This window comes from Haliotis rufescens, unplaced genomic scaffold (genome assembly GCF_023055435.1).
Source record: "Haliotis rufescens isolate VD_foot unplaced genomic scaffold, xgHalRufe1.0.p SCAF_9, whole genome shotgun sequence".
Lineage (NCBI taxonomy): Eukaryota > Metazoa > Mollusca > Gastropoda > Lepetellida > Haliotidae > Haliotis > Haliotis rufescens.
In genome coordinates, this window is record NW_025964383.1 from 49025273 (window position 1) to 49045685 (window position 20413).

At 47.1% G+C, this 20413-nt stretch overlaps 1 protein-coding gene across 1 annotated transcript in view; it reads left to right on the top strand.

Moving 5' to 3' along the window:
- Nucleotides 1–11936: 11936 nt before the first annotated feature.
- LOC124126877 (delta and Notch-like epidermal growth factor-related receptor) overlaps nucleotides 11937–20413 on the top strand; it is a 134223-nt gene continuing 125746 nt past the window's right edge. Inside the window, exon 1 of the mRNA XM_048390635.1 lies at nucleotides 11937–12885. Coding sequence (XP_048246592.1) covers nucleotides 12724–12885 — 162 coding nt within the window. The 5' untranslated portion in view covers nucleotides 11937–12723. The remainder of the gene's footprint in view (nucleotides 12886–20413) is intronic.

Sequence of the window (20413 nt, forward strand, 5' to 3'; positions counted from 1 at the left end):
AGGTCGGAGAAATTCTATTAAAATGCGTCAGACCACTTCCCTTTGTTTCGTCATTCATGAAATCAAATTTACTATGACCAATTTCTTTCACAAAAAGTAAATTTGGGGACATTGGCACGTATCTCTAGATCTCTTAAGGCACATTTGCTTAATAAACCGTGAGGACGGTTATTGAGAAATCGCACAAAACGTGAAATCGAAAATACCTTGCGTCGACGCAGATTGATAGAGAAGCTATTTACAGCAGTAAAGATGAGAAGTACCTTTTTACACGCCGAGAGCTGTAGTTGTTTCCAGGAGAAAACCTTCTCGCCTGTCACTTGGCCTCCACGCAAACTCTTCTGGGCAAGTGTTGGTGCTCGCCACAAAATAAATACCATTATTTGTTAAATTTTGACCTAAGGCATTAAATTAGATTTAAATGTTCCTTGAATCAATGCATTTATTTTCAATTATAGCTAAATCGCATTTCGTATTTTCAGGAATCGGTTTGTCAATGAATACGTTCTTTCATGGCCCATCAGAAAGGGATGAAAAATCACTGGTGTATTAACTGGTACATCATTTGAAGGACATTCTGACGTATTGCCGTGTCAGCGCATCATTCGAAAGATATTCTTACATATTAAAGTAGCAGAACACCACATGAAGGACATTCTGACATATTAAAGATGAAGGACAATCTGGCGTGTCAGTGCCTTGTTCGAAGGACATTCTGACATATTAAAGTAACACAACGCAACATGAAGGACAATCTGGCGTGTCAGTGCCTTGACCGAAGGACATTCTGACATATTAAAGTTTCACAACGCAACATGAAGGACAATCTGGCGTGTCAGTGCCTTGCTCGAAGGACATTCTGACATATTAAAGTTACACAACGCAACATGAAGGACAATCTGGCGTGTCAGTGCCTTGACCGAAGGACATTCTGACATATTAAAGTAGCGGAAAACCAAATGAAGGACAACACTGTCCTACATCAACATTGTCCTACAACCTGTCCTACACTCACCAACACTTTCCTACACTTACCAAGACTGTCCTACACTCACCAATACTGTCCTACACTCACCAACACTTTCCTACGCTCACGAACACAGTCCTACACTCACCAACACTTTCCTACACTCACCAACACGTTCCTACACTCACCAACACTTTCCTACACTCACCAACACGTTCCTACACTCACCAACACTTTCCTACACTCACCAACACGTTCCTACACTCACCAACACTGTCCTTCACTCACCAACACTTTCCTACACTCACCAACACTTTCCTACACTCACGAACACTGTCCAACACTCACCAAAACTTTCCAACACTCACCAACACTTTCCTACACTCACCAACACTTTCCTACACTCACCAACACTGTCCTACACTCACCAACACTTTCCTACACTCACCAACACTGCCCAACGCTCATCAACACTGTCCAACACTCACCAACACTTTCCTACCATCACCAAGACTGTCCTACACTTACCAACACTTTCCTACGTTCACCAACACAGTCCTACACTCACCAACACTTTCCTACACTCACCAACACTTTCCTACACTCACCAACACTTTCCTACACTGACCAACACTTTCCTACACTTACCAACACTGTCCTTCACTCACCAGCACTTTCCTACACTCACCAACACTTTCCTACACTCACCAACACTTTCCTACACTCACCAACACTGTCCTACACTCGCCAACACTGTCCTACACTCACCAACACTGTCCTACACTCACCAACACAGTCTAACACTCACCAACACTTTCCTACACTCACCAACACTTTCCTACACTCACCAACACTTTCCTACACTCACTAACACTTTCCAACACTCACCAACACTTTCCTACACTCACCAACACAGTCCTACACTCACCGACACTTTCCTACACTCACCAACACTTTCCTACACTCACCAACACTTTCCTACACTCACCAACACAGTCCTACACTCACCAACACTTTCCTACACTCACCAACACCGTTCTACACTCACCAACACTTTCCTACACTCACCAACACAGTCCTACACTCACCAACACTTTCCTACACTCACCAACACCGTTCTACACTCACCAACACTTTCCTACACTCACCAACACTTTCCTACACTCACCAACACTTTCCTACACTCACCAACACCGTTCTACACTCACCAACACTTTCCTACACTCACCAACACTTTCCTACACTCACCAACACTTTCCTACACTCACCAACACTGTCCTACACTCACCAACACTTTCCTACACCCACCAACACAGTCCTACACTCACCAACACTTTCCTACACTCACCAACACTTTCCTACACTCACCAACACTTTCCTACACTCACCAACACTGTCCTACACTCGCCAACACTGTCCTACACTCACCAACACTTTCCTACACTCACCAACACAGTCTTACACTCACCAACACTTTCCTACACTCACCAACACAGTCCTACACTCACCAACACTTTCCTACACTCACGAACACTTTCCAACACTCACCAACACTGTTCTACACTCACCAACACTTTCCTACACTCACCAACACTTTCCTACACTCACCAACACTTTCCTACACTCACCAACACAGTCCTACACTCACCAACACTTTCCTACACTCACCAACACAGTCCTACACTCACCAACACTTTCCTACACTCACCAACACAGTCCTACACTCACCAACACTTTCCTACACTCACCAACACTGTCCTACACTCACCAACACTTTCCTACACTCACCAACACTTCCCAACGCTCATCAACACTGTCCAACACTCACCAACACTTTCCTACCATCACCAAGACTGTCCTACACTTACCAACACTTTCCTACGTTCACCAACACAGTCCTACACTCACCAAAACTTTCCTACCCTCACCAACACTATCCTACACTCAGGAACACTTTCCTACACTCACCAACACTGTCCTACACTCGCCAACACTGTCCTACACTCACCAACACTTTCCTACACTCACCAACACAGTCTTACACTCACCAACACTTTCCTACACTCACCAACACAGTCCTACACTCACCAACACTTTCCTACACTCACGAACACTTTCCTACACTCACCAACACTGTCCTACACTCACCAACACAGTCTTACACTCACCAACACTTTCCTACACTCACCAACACAGTCCTACACTCACCAACACTTTCCTACACTCACGAACACTTTCCAACACTCACCAACACTGTCCTACACTCACCAAGACTTTCCTACACTCACCAACACTTTTCTGCAATCACCAACACTGTCCAACACTCACCAAAACTCCCACACTCACCAACACAGTCCTACACTCACCAACACTTTCCTACACTCACCAACACTTTCCTACACTCACCAACACTTTCCTACACTGACCAACACTTTCCTACACTTACCAACACTGTCCTTCACTCACCAGCACTTTCCTACACTCACCAACACTTTCCTACACTCACCAACACTTTCCTACACTCACCAACACTGTCCTACACTCGCCAACACTTTCCTACACTCACCAACACTTTCCTACACTCACCAACACTTTCCTACACTCACCAACACTTTCCTACACTCACTAACACTTTCCAACACTCACCAACACTTTCCTACACTCACCAACACAGTCCTACACTCACCGACACTTTCCTACACTCACCAACACTTTCCTACACTCACCAACACTTTCCTACACTCACCAACACAGTCCTACACTCACCAACACTTTCCTACACTCACCAACACCGTTCTACACTCACCAACACTTTCCTACACTCACCAACACAGTCCTACACTCACCAACACTTTCCTACACTCACCAACACCGTTCTACACTCACCAACACTTTCCTACACTCACCAACACTTTCCTACACTCACCAACACTTTTCTACACTCACCAACACCGTTCTACACTCACCAACACTTTCCTACACTCACCAACACTTTCCTACACTCACCAACACTTTCCTACACTCACGAACACTGTCCTACACTCACCAACACAGTCCTACACCCACCAACACTTTCCTACACTCACCAACACAGTCCTACACTCACCAACACTTTCCTACACTCACCAACACAGTCCTACACTCACCAACACTTTCCTACACTCACCAACACTTTCCTACACTCACCAATACCGTTCTACACTCACCAACACTTTCCTACACTCACCAACACTTTCCTACACTCGCCAACACTTTCCTACACTCACCAACACTTTCCTACACTCACCAATACTTTCCTACACTCACCAACACTTTCCTACACTCGCCAACACTGTCCTACACTCACCAACACAGTCCTACACCCACCAACACAGTCCTACACTCACCAATACTTTCCTACACTCACCAACACTTTCCTACACTCTCCAATACTTTCCAACACTCACCAATACTTTCCTACACTCACCAACACTTTCCTACACTCACCAACACTTTCCTACACTCGCCAACACTGTCCTACACTCACCAACACAGTCCTACACCCACCAACACAGTCCTACACTCACCAATACTTTCCTACACTCACCAACACTTTCCTACACTCACCAATACTTTCCTACACTCACCAACACTTTCCTACACTCACCAACACAGTCCTACACTCACCAACACTTTCCTACACTCACCAACACCGTTCTACACTCACCAACACTTTCCTACACTCACCAACACTTTCCTACACTCACCAACACTTTCCTACACTCACCAACACCGTTCTACACTCACCAACACTTTCCTACACTCACCAACACTTTCCTACACTCACCAACACTTTCCTACACTCACCAACACTGTCCTACACTCACCAACACTTTCCTACACCCACCAACACTTTCCTACACTCACCAACACTTTCCTACACTCACCAACACTTTCCTACACTCACCAACACTTTCCTACACTCACCAACACTGTCCTACACTCGCCAACACTGTCCTACACTCACCAACACTTTCCTACACTCACCAACACAGTCTTACACTCACCAACACTTTCCTACACTCACCAACACAGTCCTACACTCACCAACACTTTCCTACACTCACGAACACTTTCCAACACTCACCAACACTGTCCTACACTCACCAACACTTTCCTACACTCACCAACACTTTCCTACACTCACCAACACTTTCCTACACTCACCAACACAGTCCTACACTCACCAACACTTTCCTACACTCACCAACACAGTCCTACACTCACCAACACTTTCCTACACTCACGAACACAGTCCTACACTCACCAACACTTTCCTACACTCACCAACACTGTCCTACACTCACCAACACTTTCCTACACTCACCAACACTTCCCAACGCTCATCAACACTGTCCAACACTCACCAACACTTTCCTACCATCACCAAGACTGTCCTACACTTACCAACACTTTCCTACGTTCACCAACACAGTCCTACACTCACCAACACTTCCCAACGCTCATCAACACTGTCCAACACTCACCAACACTTTCCTACCCTCACCAACACTATCCTACACTCAGGAACACTTTCCTACACTCACCAACACTGTCCTACACTCGCCAACACTGTCCTACACTCACCAACACTTTCCTACACTCACCAACACAGTCTTACACTCACCAACACTTTCCTACACTCACCAACACAGTCCTACACTCACCAACACTTTCCTACACTCACGAACACTTTCCTACACTCACCAACACTGTCCTACACTCACCAACACAGTCTTACACTCACCAACACTTTCCTACACTCACCAACACAGTCCTACACTCACCAACACTTTCCTACACTCACGAACACTTTCCAACACTCACCAACACTGTCCTACACTCACCAAGACTTTCCTCCACTCACCAACACTTTTCTGCAATCACCAACACTGTCCAACACTCACCAAAACTCCCACACTCACCAACACAGTCCTACACTCACCAACACTTTCCTACACTCACCAACACTTTCCTACACTCACCAACACTTTCCTACACTGACCAACACTTTCCTACACTTACCAACACTGTCCTTCACTCACCAGCACTTTCCTACACTCACCAACACTTTCCTACACTCACCAACACTTTCCTACACTCACCAACACTGTCCTACACTCGCCAACACTTTCCTACACTCACCAACACTTTCCTACACTCACCAACACTTTCCTACACTCACCAACACTTTCCAACACTCACCAACACTTTCATACACTCACCAACACAGTCCTACACTCACCGACACTTTCCTACACTCACCAACACAGTCCTACACTCACCGACACTTTCCTACACTCACCAACACTGTCCAACACTCACCAACACTGTCCTACACTCACCAACACAGTCTAACACTCACCAACACTTTCCTACACTCACCAACACTTTTCTACACTCACCAACACTTTCCTACACTCACTAACACTTTCCAACACTCACCAACACTTTCCTACACTCACCAACACAGTCCTACACTCACCGATACTTTCCTACACTCACCAACACTTTCCTACACTCACCAACACTTTCCTACACTCACCAACACAGTCCTACACTCACCAACACTTTCCTACACTCACCAACACTGTCCTACACTCACCAACACTTTCCAACACTCACCAATACTTTCCTACACTCACCAACACTTTCCTACACTCACCAACACAGTCCTACACTCACCAACACTGTCCTATACTCACCAACACTTTCCAACACTCACCAACACTTTCCTACACTCACCAACACAGTCCTACACTCACCGACACTTTCCTACACTCACCAACACAGTCCTACACTCACCGACACTTTCCTACACTCACCAACACTGTCCAACACTCACCAACACTGTCCTACACTCACCAACACAGTCTAACACTCACCAACACTTTCCTACACTCACCAACACTTTCCTACACTCACCAACACTTTCCTACACTCACTAACACTTTCCAACACTCACCAACACTTTCCTACACTCACCAACACAGTCCTACACTCACCGACACTTTCCTACACTCACCAACACTTTCCTACACTCACCAACACTTTCCTACACTCACCAACACAGTCCTACACTCACCAACACTTTCCTACACTCACCAACACCGTTCTACACTCACCAACACTTTCCTACACTCACCAACACAGTCCTACACTCACCAACACTTTCCTACACTCACCAACACCGTTCTACACTCACCAACACTTTCCTACACTCACCAACACTTTCCTACACTCACCAACACTTTTCTACACTCACCAACACCGTTCTACACTCACCAACACTTTCCTACACTCACCAACACTTTCCTACACTCACCAACACTTTCCTACACTCACGAACACTGTCCTACACTCACCAACACAGTCCTACACCCACCAACACTTTCCTACACTCACCAACACAGTCCTACACTCACCAACACTTTCCTACACTCACCAACACAGTCCTACACTCACCAACACTTTCCTACACTCACCAACACTTTCCTACACTCACCAATACCGTTCTACACTCACCAACACTTTCCTACACTCACCAACACTTTCCTACACTCGCCAACACTTTCCTACACTCACCAACACTTTCCTACACTCACCAATACTTTCCTACACTCACCAACACTTTCCTACACTCGCCAACACTGTCCTACACTCACCAACACAGTCCTACACCCACCAACACAGTCCTACACTCACCAATACTTTCCTACACTCACCAACACTTTCCTACACTCTCCAATACTTTCCAACACTCACCAATACTTTCCTACACTCACCAACACTTTCCTACACTCACCAACACTTTCCTACACTCACCAACACAGTCCTACACCCACCAACACAGTCCTACACTCACCAATACTTTCCTACACTCACCAACACTTTCCTACACTCACCAATACTTTCCTACACTCACCAATACTTTCCTACACTCACCAACACTTTCCTACACTCACCAACACTTTCCTACACTCGCCAACACTGTCCTACACTCACCAACACAGTCCTACACCCACCAACACAGTCCTACACTCACCAACACTTTCCTACACTCACCAACACTTTCCTACACTCACCAACACCGTTCTACACTCACCAACACTTTCCTACACTCACCAACACTTTCCTACACTCGCCAACACTTTCCTACACTCACCAACACTTTCCTACACTCACCAATACTTTCCTACACTCACCAACACTTTCCTACACTCGCCAACACTGTCCTACACTCGCCAACACTGTCCTACACTCACCATCACAGTCCTACACCCACCAACACTTTCCTACACTCACCAACACTTTCCTACACTCACCAACACTTTCCTACACTCACCAACACTTTCCTACACCCACCAACACAGTCCTACACTCACCAACACTTTCCTACACTCACCAACACAGTCCTACACTCACCAACACAGTCCTACACTCACCAACACTTTCCTACACTCACCAACACTTTCCTACACTCACCAACACTTTCCTACACCCACCAACACTTTCCTACACTCACCAACACTTTCCTACACTCACCAACACTTTCCTACACTCGCCAACACTGTCCTACACTCACCAACACAGTCCTACACTCACCAACACAGTCCTACACTCACCAACACAGTCCTACACCCACCAACACTTTCCTACACTCACCAACACAGTCCTACACTCACCAACACTTTCCTACACTCACCAACACAGTCCTACACTCACCAACACTTTCCTACACTCACCAACACTTTCCTACACTCACCAATACCGTTCTACACTCACCAACACTTTCCTACACTCACCAACACTTTCCTACACTCGCCAACACTTTCCTACACTCACCAACACTTTCCTACACTCACCAATACTTTCCTACACTCACCAACACTTTCCTACACTCGCCAACACTGTCCTACACTCACCAACACAGTCCTACACCCACCAACACAGTCCTACACTCACCAATACTTTCCTACACTCACCAACACTTTCCTACACTCTCCAATACTTTCCAACACTCACCAATACTTTCCTACACTCACCAACACTTTCCTACACTCACCAACACTTTCCTACACTCACCAACACAGTCCTACACCCACCAACACAGTCCTACACTCACCAATACTTTCCTACACTCACCAACACTTTCCTACACTCACCAATACTTTCCTACACTCACCAATACTTTCCTACACTCACCAACACTTTCCTACACTCACCAACACTTTCCTACACTCGCCAACACTGTCCTACACTCACCAACACAGTCCTACACCCACCAACACAGTCCTACACTCACCAACACTTTCCTACACTCACCAACACTTTCCTACACTCACCAACACCGTTCTACACTCACCAACACTTTCCTACACTCACCAACACTTTCCTACACTCGCCAACACTTTCCTACACTCACCAACACTTTCCTACACTCACCAATACTTTCCTACACTCACCAACACTTTCCTACACTCGCCAACACTGTCCTACACTCGCCAACACTGTCCTACACTCACCATCACAGTCCTACACCCACCAACACTTTCCTACACTCACCAACACTTTCCTACACTCACCAACACTTTCCTACACTCACCAACACTTTCCTACACCCACCAACACAGTCCTACACTCACCAACACTTTCCTACACTCACCAACACAGTCCTACACTCACCAACACAGTCCTACACTCACCAACACTTTCCTACACTCACCAACACTTTCCTACACTCACCAACACTTTCCTACACCCACCAACACTTTCCTACACTCACCAACACTTTCCTACACTCACCAACACTTTCCTACACTCACCAACACAGTCCTACACTCACCAACACTTTCCTACACTCACCAACACTTTCCTACACCCACATCATGGTTACTCATAAGTATATTTATATAAACACAACTGAAGTGCTTTTCGTCAGTCATGCGTCAAGACAATATAACTGGGAAATTAGCGTGATCATAATTCCTATCAAAATCAATTCCATGTTAGGCTGGGCAAATTTCTACCAATTATTCACGTTAAGCGCCGGCTGTCGGTGATAGGAGACAAGGCGAGTCGATACTGCTGTAACAGGTGCGACAACGCCGACGGGGATCAATATCGTGTCTGCACGGCAGACGTCCATATACTTCATCCCATCAGTTGATATTATTTATTGTATGCAACAATTACCTGGGCGGGGCTTCTAATTGTGCACATTCTTCACGCTGTGTGCTTCACATGTGGCAGGACGCACAGCAGGTGTGTGGTGTTAATAATAATAATAATAATAATAATAATAATAATAATAATAATAAAAAAATAAAGTTCCAACTCGAAACCGTCAATGTGTGATTTTGCATCAAAATGTGAATATGTATGTAGATGAATGAGACTGAGAATGTAATGAGACTGCAGTGTTGGGGAGTCTTCACATTCTCCGAAACGTTCTGGGTGGTTTTAACAAGGCGGAACTTCCTGGGGGAAGTCCCATTCGCTGTCTGGGCTGCGTGTAGAGGGGGCAAGGGTCCTGAGCTGATGATGAGCCTAACCAGCCTGACTGTGCCAGGATCACCCAAACCCTCTTTGCTGCATTATTTTATATTAATCTGTTAATAATAATAATAATAATAATAATAATAATAATAATAATAATAACGACGATGATGAGGATGAAGATAATTATTATTATCATTAGTAGTAGTAGCAGGAGCAGCAGCAGTAGTAGTAGTAGAAGCAGTAGTTGTAGTATTTGCTGTCTGGGATGCGGCTGGGATGAGCCCAACCAGCCGGACTCTGCCAGGGTCACCCAAACCCTCTTTGCTGCATTTATTTATTTGTATCGGTGATATCGGTAACATAATAATAATAATAATAATAATTATAATAATAATAATAAAGAGGTCGTATTTCTGCTTCAATGTTTACCCCGAAAATATTCGAGTTCGAATTGGTATTCAGCGATCAATACTTGTCGTAAGAGGCGACTGATAGGGTCGGGAGATCAGTATCGCTGATTTGGTTGTACATGTAATCGTATCCCAACTGCGCAGAGCGATGGTCCAAATGACAGTCACTGGAATGCCTGGATTCCGATTCATTCACATAGTTGGGACGGTGCTAATCGCGGCCTTAAACAACAAACAAAGAAACAAAGAAACAGAAAACAGAAAAAAGCTGTAATGTATATAAATTAACATACTCGATCGAGAGCCCATTTAGAAAACGTTCCTTGAATACAGACCCCCCCCACACACACACACACAGACACACACACACACACAGACATACACACACACAGACATACACACACACAGACATACACACATACACACAGACATACACACACACAGACATACACACAGACATACATACACACACACACACACACACACACACACACACACACACACACACACACACACACACACACACACACATGTACAACTCGCAGACACACACACACACAGACCCACACACACACACAGACATACACACACACATGTACAACTCGCAGACACACACACACACAGACACACACACACACACACAGACATACACACACACATGTACAACTCGCAGACGTCGTTCTTGCGGGTCTGTGTTGGACACTTATAGACTTACCCGGACTTTGTGTGGCTTTTAACCACTTTCACATATCGCTGATTTCATTTGATATGTAAGCACTTGAACGTACAGCAGACTTTAATCATGTTGAGTAACTGTAATGCTAGCTGGGCAGGTCGGCGGTGTATTAAACCTGACTTCATACATATGTGAAGCCAAGCCACTAGAAGGTGCTTTGCCTGCTACACAATACTCTTTGAACGGTTCACTTCACTATGGGGATGTAACAAAGTGACGGGCCACTTTATGTGATGACTCTCCAGCAACATCAAGTATATCAAGGAGCTGATGTAGAGTGCGGCCACCAGCCTCATCTTGTCGCTCTCGGCTCCAGCGGTTGTCATCTTCCACCGAACACGAGGGAATACTTTCAATATGTTAAATGATCGTCGTCTGTGATGTGCAGCTCAAGGAAGATCTGATGGAGGTGTGTGGAGTTTAGACTTTAAGAAACAGGCGACCTACTTTGGAAATCTTTACTTGTAGGTGTAGAGGCGACTCTGGCGACGTGACAGCGCGTGCATGTGTCTAACTGCACTAGGGAATGTCCGTCCTGTACGTTACATACGTGATCAGAGATCGATATAAACTCATTGCGCAATGTACGTGAAGACCTGTCAGTCACATGCGCTGCGGCGGAGCTCTACCAGGTGTGAGGAGCGTGTACTCCAGATCAATAACACACGCTTGATGAACGGCTGTGGATGGTGGCGTTTAGTTGTGAGTACAGGTCTATAGACGGACACCAGTTGACGGTTACTCCAGCGTTGGTGAGTGTCTGATTGTTCCGGCCGGCAGGATAAGTACCGAAGGAGATCCACGAGTACCTCGCGGGCGTTGTTCTGGAGAGAGCCCTGTGAGAGTTTTGGAGAGAGCCCTGTAAGTGTCCTGGATAGTGTTCTTGTGAAACACATCTCGTCTTTGAAGTCCTCTTGGGACGACTTGGGCTAACAAACCTCCCCGTGGGTTTAGTCCTCCCTTTGTAGGTTTGTACTCCAGATATAACTGATCACGTGGAGTGGATGGTCTGGTGAACTGGTCTTCCAGAGACGTTCTGGTGTGTGATTGTGTCATAGAATCGTTTCATCATGGATAGTAACAGCAGGTGGATTGTGTGTCTGTGCATCGTCTTGGTGGGACCCCCCGGGATGGGAGGGGCGGGGGATGTATGTACACCCCCGGGGGACGCCGTGGTGTGGGACGACGGCTCCACCCCCCGCACCGTCACCGTCGACTGGGGATATGTCAATGTAAGTAAAACCCTTTGTTGATATTGCGTTCATGTTTCAATTTGAACAGGATTCAAGGTACTCCTGAATACAATGATTTACCTGCTTTTATTTACACCTGCATACACCAACACCTACCACTACACTATCCACTATTCACGATCCGCTATCCAATCTATATTCGTTACATATGTACTAAATATACTCGCTACCTACCTACCTCCTACACGCGATACGTGACCCTACACTCCGGGTTTGTTCAAGCAGATGTTCCATGAAATGTTTAGAACTCATTGATTTTCAGCACAATCATTGTTGCAGAGTTTCTTCTGGTAGGTTTTTCTAACTAGAAGATTTCCCAAAGGTTTCACATTTGTGGCGTCTGCAAGTCAGAACATCCGCCGGCTCTCTATCTCACGAAACAACTGAATGTTTTTACCAGAATATACACTGTACCTTCAGTCAAACTAGGGAAATACTGATACACTATCAACAGGTAATCAATATAGACTAGATGCCTGAATCACACAGTCTCGTGGTCATGTTCATGGACTGCGTTGTCAGTATGTGGTGCTGGGTGTGGTGCTGGAGGATCGATGTGGTGCTGGAGGATGGATGTGGTGCTGGAGGATGGATGTGGTGCTGGAGGATGGATGTGGTGCTGGATGATGGATGTGATGCTGGAGGATGGATGTGGTGCTGGAGGATGGATGTGGTGCTGGAGGATGGATGTGGTGCTGGAGGATGGATGTGGTGCTGGAGGATGGATGTGATGCTGTAGGGTGGATGTGGTGCTGGAGGGTGGATGTGGTGCTGTAGGGTGGATGTGGTGCTGGAGGATTGATGTGATGCTGGAGGGTGGATGTGGTGCTGGAGGGTGGATGTGGTGCTGGAGGGTGGATGTGGTTCTGGAGGGTGGATGTGGTGCTGGAGGGTGGATGTGGTTCTGGAGGATGGATGTGGTGCTGGAGGATGGATGTGGTGCTGGAGGATGGATGTGGTGCTGGATGATGGATGTGATGCTGGAGGGTGGATGTGGTGCTGGAGGGTGGATGTGGTGCTGGAGGATTGATGTGATGCTGGAGGGTGGATGTGGTGCTGGAGGGTGGATGTGGTTCTGGAGGGTGGATGTGGTGCTGGAGGATTGATGTGATGCTGGAGGGTGGATGTGGTGCTGGAGGGTGGATGTGGTTCTGGAGGGTGGATGTGGTGCTGGAGGGTGGATGTGGTGCTGGATGATGGATGTGATGCTGGAGGGTGGATGTGGTGCTGGAGGGTGGATGTGGTGCTGGAGGATTGATGTGATGCTGGAGGGTGGATGTGGTGCTGGAGGGTGGATGTGGTTCTGGAGGGTGGATGTGGTGCTGGAGGATTGATGTGATGCTGGAGGGTGGATGTGGTGCTGGAGGGTGGATGTGGTTCTGGAGGGTGGATGTGGTGCTGGAGGGTGGATGTGGTGCTGGATGTGGTGCTGGAGGATGGATGTGGTGCTGGAGGATGGATGTGGTGCTGGATGATGGATGTGATGCTGGAGGATGGATGTGATGCTGGAGGGTGGATGTGGTGCTGGAGGATGGATGTGGTGCTGGAGGATGGATGTGGTGCTGGAGGGTGGATGTGGTGCTGGAGGATGGATGTGATGCTGTAGGGTGGATGTGGTGCTGGAGGGTGGATGTGGTGCTGTAGGGTGGATGTGGTGCTGGAGGATTGATGTGATGCTGGAGGGTGGATGTGGTGCTGGAGGGTGGATGTGGTTCTGGAGGGTGGATGTGGTGCTGGAGGGTGGATGTGGTGCTGGATGTGGTTCTGGAGGATCGATGTGGTGCTGGAGGGTGGATGTGATGCTGTAGGGTGGATGTGGTGCTGGAGGGTGGATGTGGTGCTGGAGGGTGGATGTTGTGCTGGATGTGGTGCTGGAGGATGGATGTGGTGCTGGAGGATGGATGTGGTGCTGGAGGATGGATGTGATGCTGTAGGGTGGATGTGGTGCTGGAGGGTGGATGTGGTGCTGTAGGGTGGATGTGTTGCTGGAGGATTGATGTGATGCTGGAGGGTGGATGTGGTGCTGGAGGGTGGATGTGGTTCTGGAGGGTGGATGTGGTGCTGGAGGGTGGATGTGATGCTGGATGTGGTTCTGGAGGGTGGATGTGGTTCTGGAGGATGGATGTGGTGCTGGAGGGTGGATGTGATGCTGGATGTGGTTCTGGAGGGTGGATGTGGTGCTGGAGGGTGGATGTGGTGCTGGAGGGTGGATGTGGTGCTGGAGGGTGGATGTGGTGCTGGAGGGTGGATGTTGTGCTGGATGTGGTGCTGGATGATGGATGTGATGCTGGATGATGGATGTGGTGCTGGAGGATGAATGTGGTGGTGTAGGGTGGATGTGGTGCTGGAGGGTGGATGTAGTGCTGGAGGGTGGATGTGGTGCTGGAGGATGGATGTGGTACTGGACGATGGATGTGGTGCTGTAGGGTGGTTGTGATGCTGGAGGGTGGATGTGGTGCTGGAGGATGGATGTGGTGCTGAAGGATGGATGTGGTGCTGGAGGGTGGATGTGGTGCTGTAGGGTGGATGTGGTGCTGGAGGATGGATGTGCTTCTTGAGCACCAAGCATCATGAGCTCTTCTTATAATGTTTTTTGAGTATTTGCCGATTAAACAGAATATTCGTAACCCCACAGACGTAATCAGTTTACTACCACATAGATTCATGTTAGTTTGTTCGCGAATGTGTTCTGTCTTTCAGCGATGGAAGCGTGTATTTTTATCTAAATAGTGTTATTAAATACCTCGGCCAAATGGCCTGGAAATGCTATTAAAACCAGTGGTATGCCTACTGAGGATGATGGATGTGTCTGCCTAATGGCTGGAGGCAGTGAGCTACACTGACATCACATAATAGAAACACAACAGCCTTGTTCTTTACCTTGTGCAAGATGTATTTACATGTCGTGAGCACTGGTTGTTCAGCTCTACATACTCCACTGTGCTCAGTGCTACATATCTACACATTATATTGCTGCCGTTGAATGATGATGATGAAGATGATGATGATAATAACGATGTGATGGTGATGGAGATGATGGTGATGATGATGATGATGATGAATATTAGTAGTAGTAGTAGTAGTGTAGTGGTGGTAGTAGTAGTAGTAGTAGTAACACTTATACTACTACTAATACTACTACTAATAATAATAATAAGGAGAGGCTATCTGAACGACCACTGCATCGAGTTTATGTGCAGTGTGTTGAGAAGATCAGCAACCCTGCAGAGACATTCGCTTGGATGAGGTCGGCTGGCCTGAAAAGTGAAACAGAAGGCTTTCTGTTTGCTGCTCAGGACCAGTCACTTCCCACTCAATGTATGATTCTGAATCAAAATGTAAATATGAAATGTAGATTATCCGATGAATTCAATGAGACTGTCCAACACATTGTCAGTGGATGCCAAGCTTTGGCACAAACACAGTATCTGAAGCGACATGACGACGTGGCTCGATCATTTTATTACCGTTTTCGCCAAGCTGGTGGTTTTCACACAGAGGTCTATCCATGGTACGACCCAGAATATGTAGAGGGCGTCATGGAAAATGATAAATACAAAATTGTTTGAAAGCGGCCAGTTTACAGCCTTAGACGTTTCCAGGCCAACAAACCTGATCTTGTCCTTTCTGATAAATCCAATGAAATCATTTATATCATTGAATTTTCTGTCTCTTTTGACACCAATGTGATTGACAAGCTTGAGGATAAACACAGCAAATATCCGGACCTCGCTTTCGAAATGTCACGCTTGCATCCCAAGTACCAAGTTGTCCGACTCCCCATTGTTCTCGGTGCCTTAGGTTTGGTACATCCCAATCTATTGACCGCGTTTGCTGCCAGGAATACAGCCCTTCTGACAATCTGGGTAATGCAGAAGGCTGCAGTGTTGCGGAGACGTCACATTCTCCGAAAAGTGCTGGTTGGGTTTGACTAGGCAGCACTTCCTGGAAGAAGTCCCATTCGCTGTCTGGGCTGCGTGTAGATGGGGCAAGGGCCCTGAGCTGATGATGAACCTAACCAGCCTGACTGTGCCAGGAACATCCAAACCCTCTTTGCTTCATTGCGTATTTTAATCTGTACACAATAAATAAATAATAATAATTTCAATATTTATTTATTTATTTTAAATACCGCAGGTATCTAGGTCAGCATCAGCATCATTCAGCATTTGAGTGTGGATCTTTGTGGAGAATAGCAACGATCCCAAACCGTCCTCAAACATTTAAAATACATTATTCACCACACGAAGACAGCACGACTGCTTCACAGAGCGACGTAAAGCCTTTTATTGGTGATGTATTGCAATAGCCTCATGCCACGCCTTGTCACCCGTAGGCTTATTGTGCAGGTATTTCAAACAGTAGGCATAGCAATAGGTAGGCATATTATGTAGGCACGTCATACAGTAGGCATAGCAATAGGAAGGGTATTATGTGCGCACTTCATGCAGTAGACATAGCAATAGGTAGGCATATTATGTAGGCACGTCTTACAGTAGGCACAGCAATAGGAAGGGTATTATGTGGGCACTTCATGCAGTAGACATAGCAATAGGTAGGCGTATTGTGTAGGCACTTCATGCAGTAGGCATAGCAACAGGTAGGTTATTGTGTAGGCATTTTATACAGTAGACTTAGCAGCAGGTAGGCGTATTGTGTAGGCACGTCATACAGTAGGCATAGTAACATGTAGATTATTGTGTAGGCATTTCATACCATAGGCTTAGCAACAGGTAGACTTATTGTGTAGGCACGTCATACAGTAGGCATAGTAACAGGTAGGTTATTGTGTAGGCACTTCAAACAGTATACTTAGCAATAGGTAGGCTTATTGTGTAGGCACATCATACAGTAGGCATAGCAATATGTTGCTTATTGTGTCGACACTTCATACAGTAGGCACTGCAATAGGTAGGCTTATTGTGTAGGCACTGCCTGTGTGGACATAGCAACAGGAAGGTTGTTGTGTAGGCACTGGATGCAGTATCACTGAAATATTTCTGCAACGGATTTTTTTTCGATTTTGTACATATGAACACGTGATGATTACAGAAAATCCAAACTTGAAATCACGATTCTCAAGTTAAATTCTAGAAATATTGACTTGCTTCAGACATTTAGTCAGAGATATGTTTAGAGAAACATGTCTCAAATATTATCGGCTTAATTCAAAATGTAAATCTACTTATATCAGTAATTCAGACGAAATCCTCCGAAATTCAGACGAAAATCAAATTGTATTTTTTATATTTAAACATACAATTCATTATTCTATAATGACACGTGGTACAGTCGGTATCTCCGGATGAGTGTCCGTCTCACCTCCAGGCTCCAACACGTCTCCTGCTTCCTCAAGTAAAACCCATCATTTCATACAGTAAGTGCTGTCAAGTGCTTGTCTACATGGGATGCTAGTTAATTCCTGATAGGCAAGCTTTTCCCACATCTTCAAGACAATTTAGGGGATACAAAATGTTGTTCACTGGAGCCGACTTCTAGCGTTATAACATTAATAGCTCTCAGACTCGGTTGTCGGTGACATCAACTCCGTGACTCCGTGAATCTCAGCCACTCACACAAACAGCGCACAGATCCAGCAGGCAGGACCAGAGAGGGGGAGGGGGACGGGGAAGGGGGGACGGGGAAGTGGCAACCGAGCACCAACATGGCCACTCTGCACCTCTCTATAGCTCTGATACAGGCTAAGAACTATCAGTTCAAACATTCATGAGATTGATCAGCGGAATATTGATGGGAGCAAACAAATATAAATATATCCTCGCATATTTAAGGAATACTAACTCTGTCCCCAATAACTATGTAAATATAGAATAATCACATAATGCCTGTTGATGCCATGCCAACTATTACAACGTCGTCATCGCAGCCCCGTCTGCAAAACCCCTGTAAGTACGTCTCTCTGCAGGACCCCTTTATGTAGGTCATCGCGGCCCCGTCTGCAGGAAACATTTATGTACGTAATCGGGTCCCCGTCTGCAGGAAACATTTATGTACGTAATCGGGCCCCCGTCTACAGGAAACATTCATGTACGTAATCACGGCCCCGTCTGCAGGAAACATTTATGTAGGTCATCGCGGCCCCGTCTGCAGGAAACATTTATGTACGTCATCGCGGCCCCGTCTGCAGGAAACATTTATGTAGGTCATCGCGGCCCCGTCTGCAGGAAACATTTATGTACATAATCGGGTCCCCGTCTGCACGAAAAAGTTAAGTACGTCATCGCGGCCTCGTCTGAAGCACCCCTTTGAGTAGGTCATCGCGGCCTCGTTTGCAGGAAACATTTATGTACGTCATCGCAGCCCCGTCTGCAGGAAACATTTATGTACGTCATCGCAGCCCCGTCTGCAGGAAAAAGTAATGTACGTCATCGCGGCCCCGTCTGCAGGACCCCCTAAGTATATTATCGCCGCTCCCTTACATTAATAGCTCTCACACTTGGTTGTCGGTGACATCAACTCCGTGACTCCGTGAATCTCAGTACGCCATCACGGCCCCGTCTGCATCACCCCTGTAAGTACGCCATCACGGCCCCGTCTGCATCACCCCTGTAAGTAAGCCATCACGGCCCCGTCTGCATCACCCCTGTAAGTAAGCCATCACGGCCCCGTCTGCATCACCCCTGTAATTATGTCATCACGGCCCCGTCTGCATCACCCCTGTAAGAACGTCATCACGGCCCCGTCTGCATTACACCTGTAAGTATGTCATCACGGCCCCGTCTGCATCACCCCTGTAAGTACGCCATCACGGCCCCGTCTGCATCACCCCTGTAAGTACGCCATCATGGCCCCGTCTGCATCACCCCTGTAAGTACGCCATCACGGCCCCGTCTGCATCACCCCTGTAAGTACGCCATCACGGCCCCGTCTGCATCACCCCTGTAAGTACGTCATCACGGCCCCGTCTGCATCACCCCTGTAAGTACGCCATCACGGCCCCGTCTGCATCACCCCTGTAAGTACGTCATCACGGCCCCGTCTGCATCACCCCTGTAAGTACGCCATCACGGCCCCGTCTGCATCACCCCTGTAAGTACGTCATCACGGCCCCGTCTGCATCACCCCTGTAAGTACGCCATCACGGCCCCGTCTGCATCACCCCTGTAAGTACGTCATCACGGCCCCGTCTGCATCACCCCTGTAAGTACGTCATCACGGCCCCGTCTGCATCACCCCTGTAAGTACGCCATCACGGCCCCGTCTGCATCACCCCTGTAAGTACGCCATCACGGCCCCGTCTGCATCACCCCTGTAAGTACGCCATCACGGCCCCGTCTGCATCACCCCTGTAAGTACGTCATCACGGCCCCGTCTGCATCACCCCTGTAAGTACGCCATCACGGCCCCGTCTGCATCACCCCTGTAAGTACGCCATCACGGCCCCGTCTGCTTCACCCCTGTAAGTACGCCATCACGGCCCCGTCTGCATCACCCCTGTAAGTACGTCATCACGGCCCCGTCTGCATCACCCCTGTAAGTACGCCAT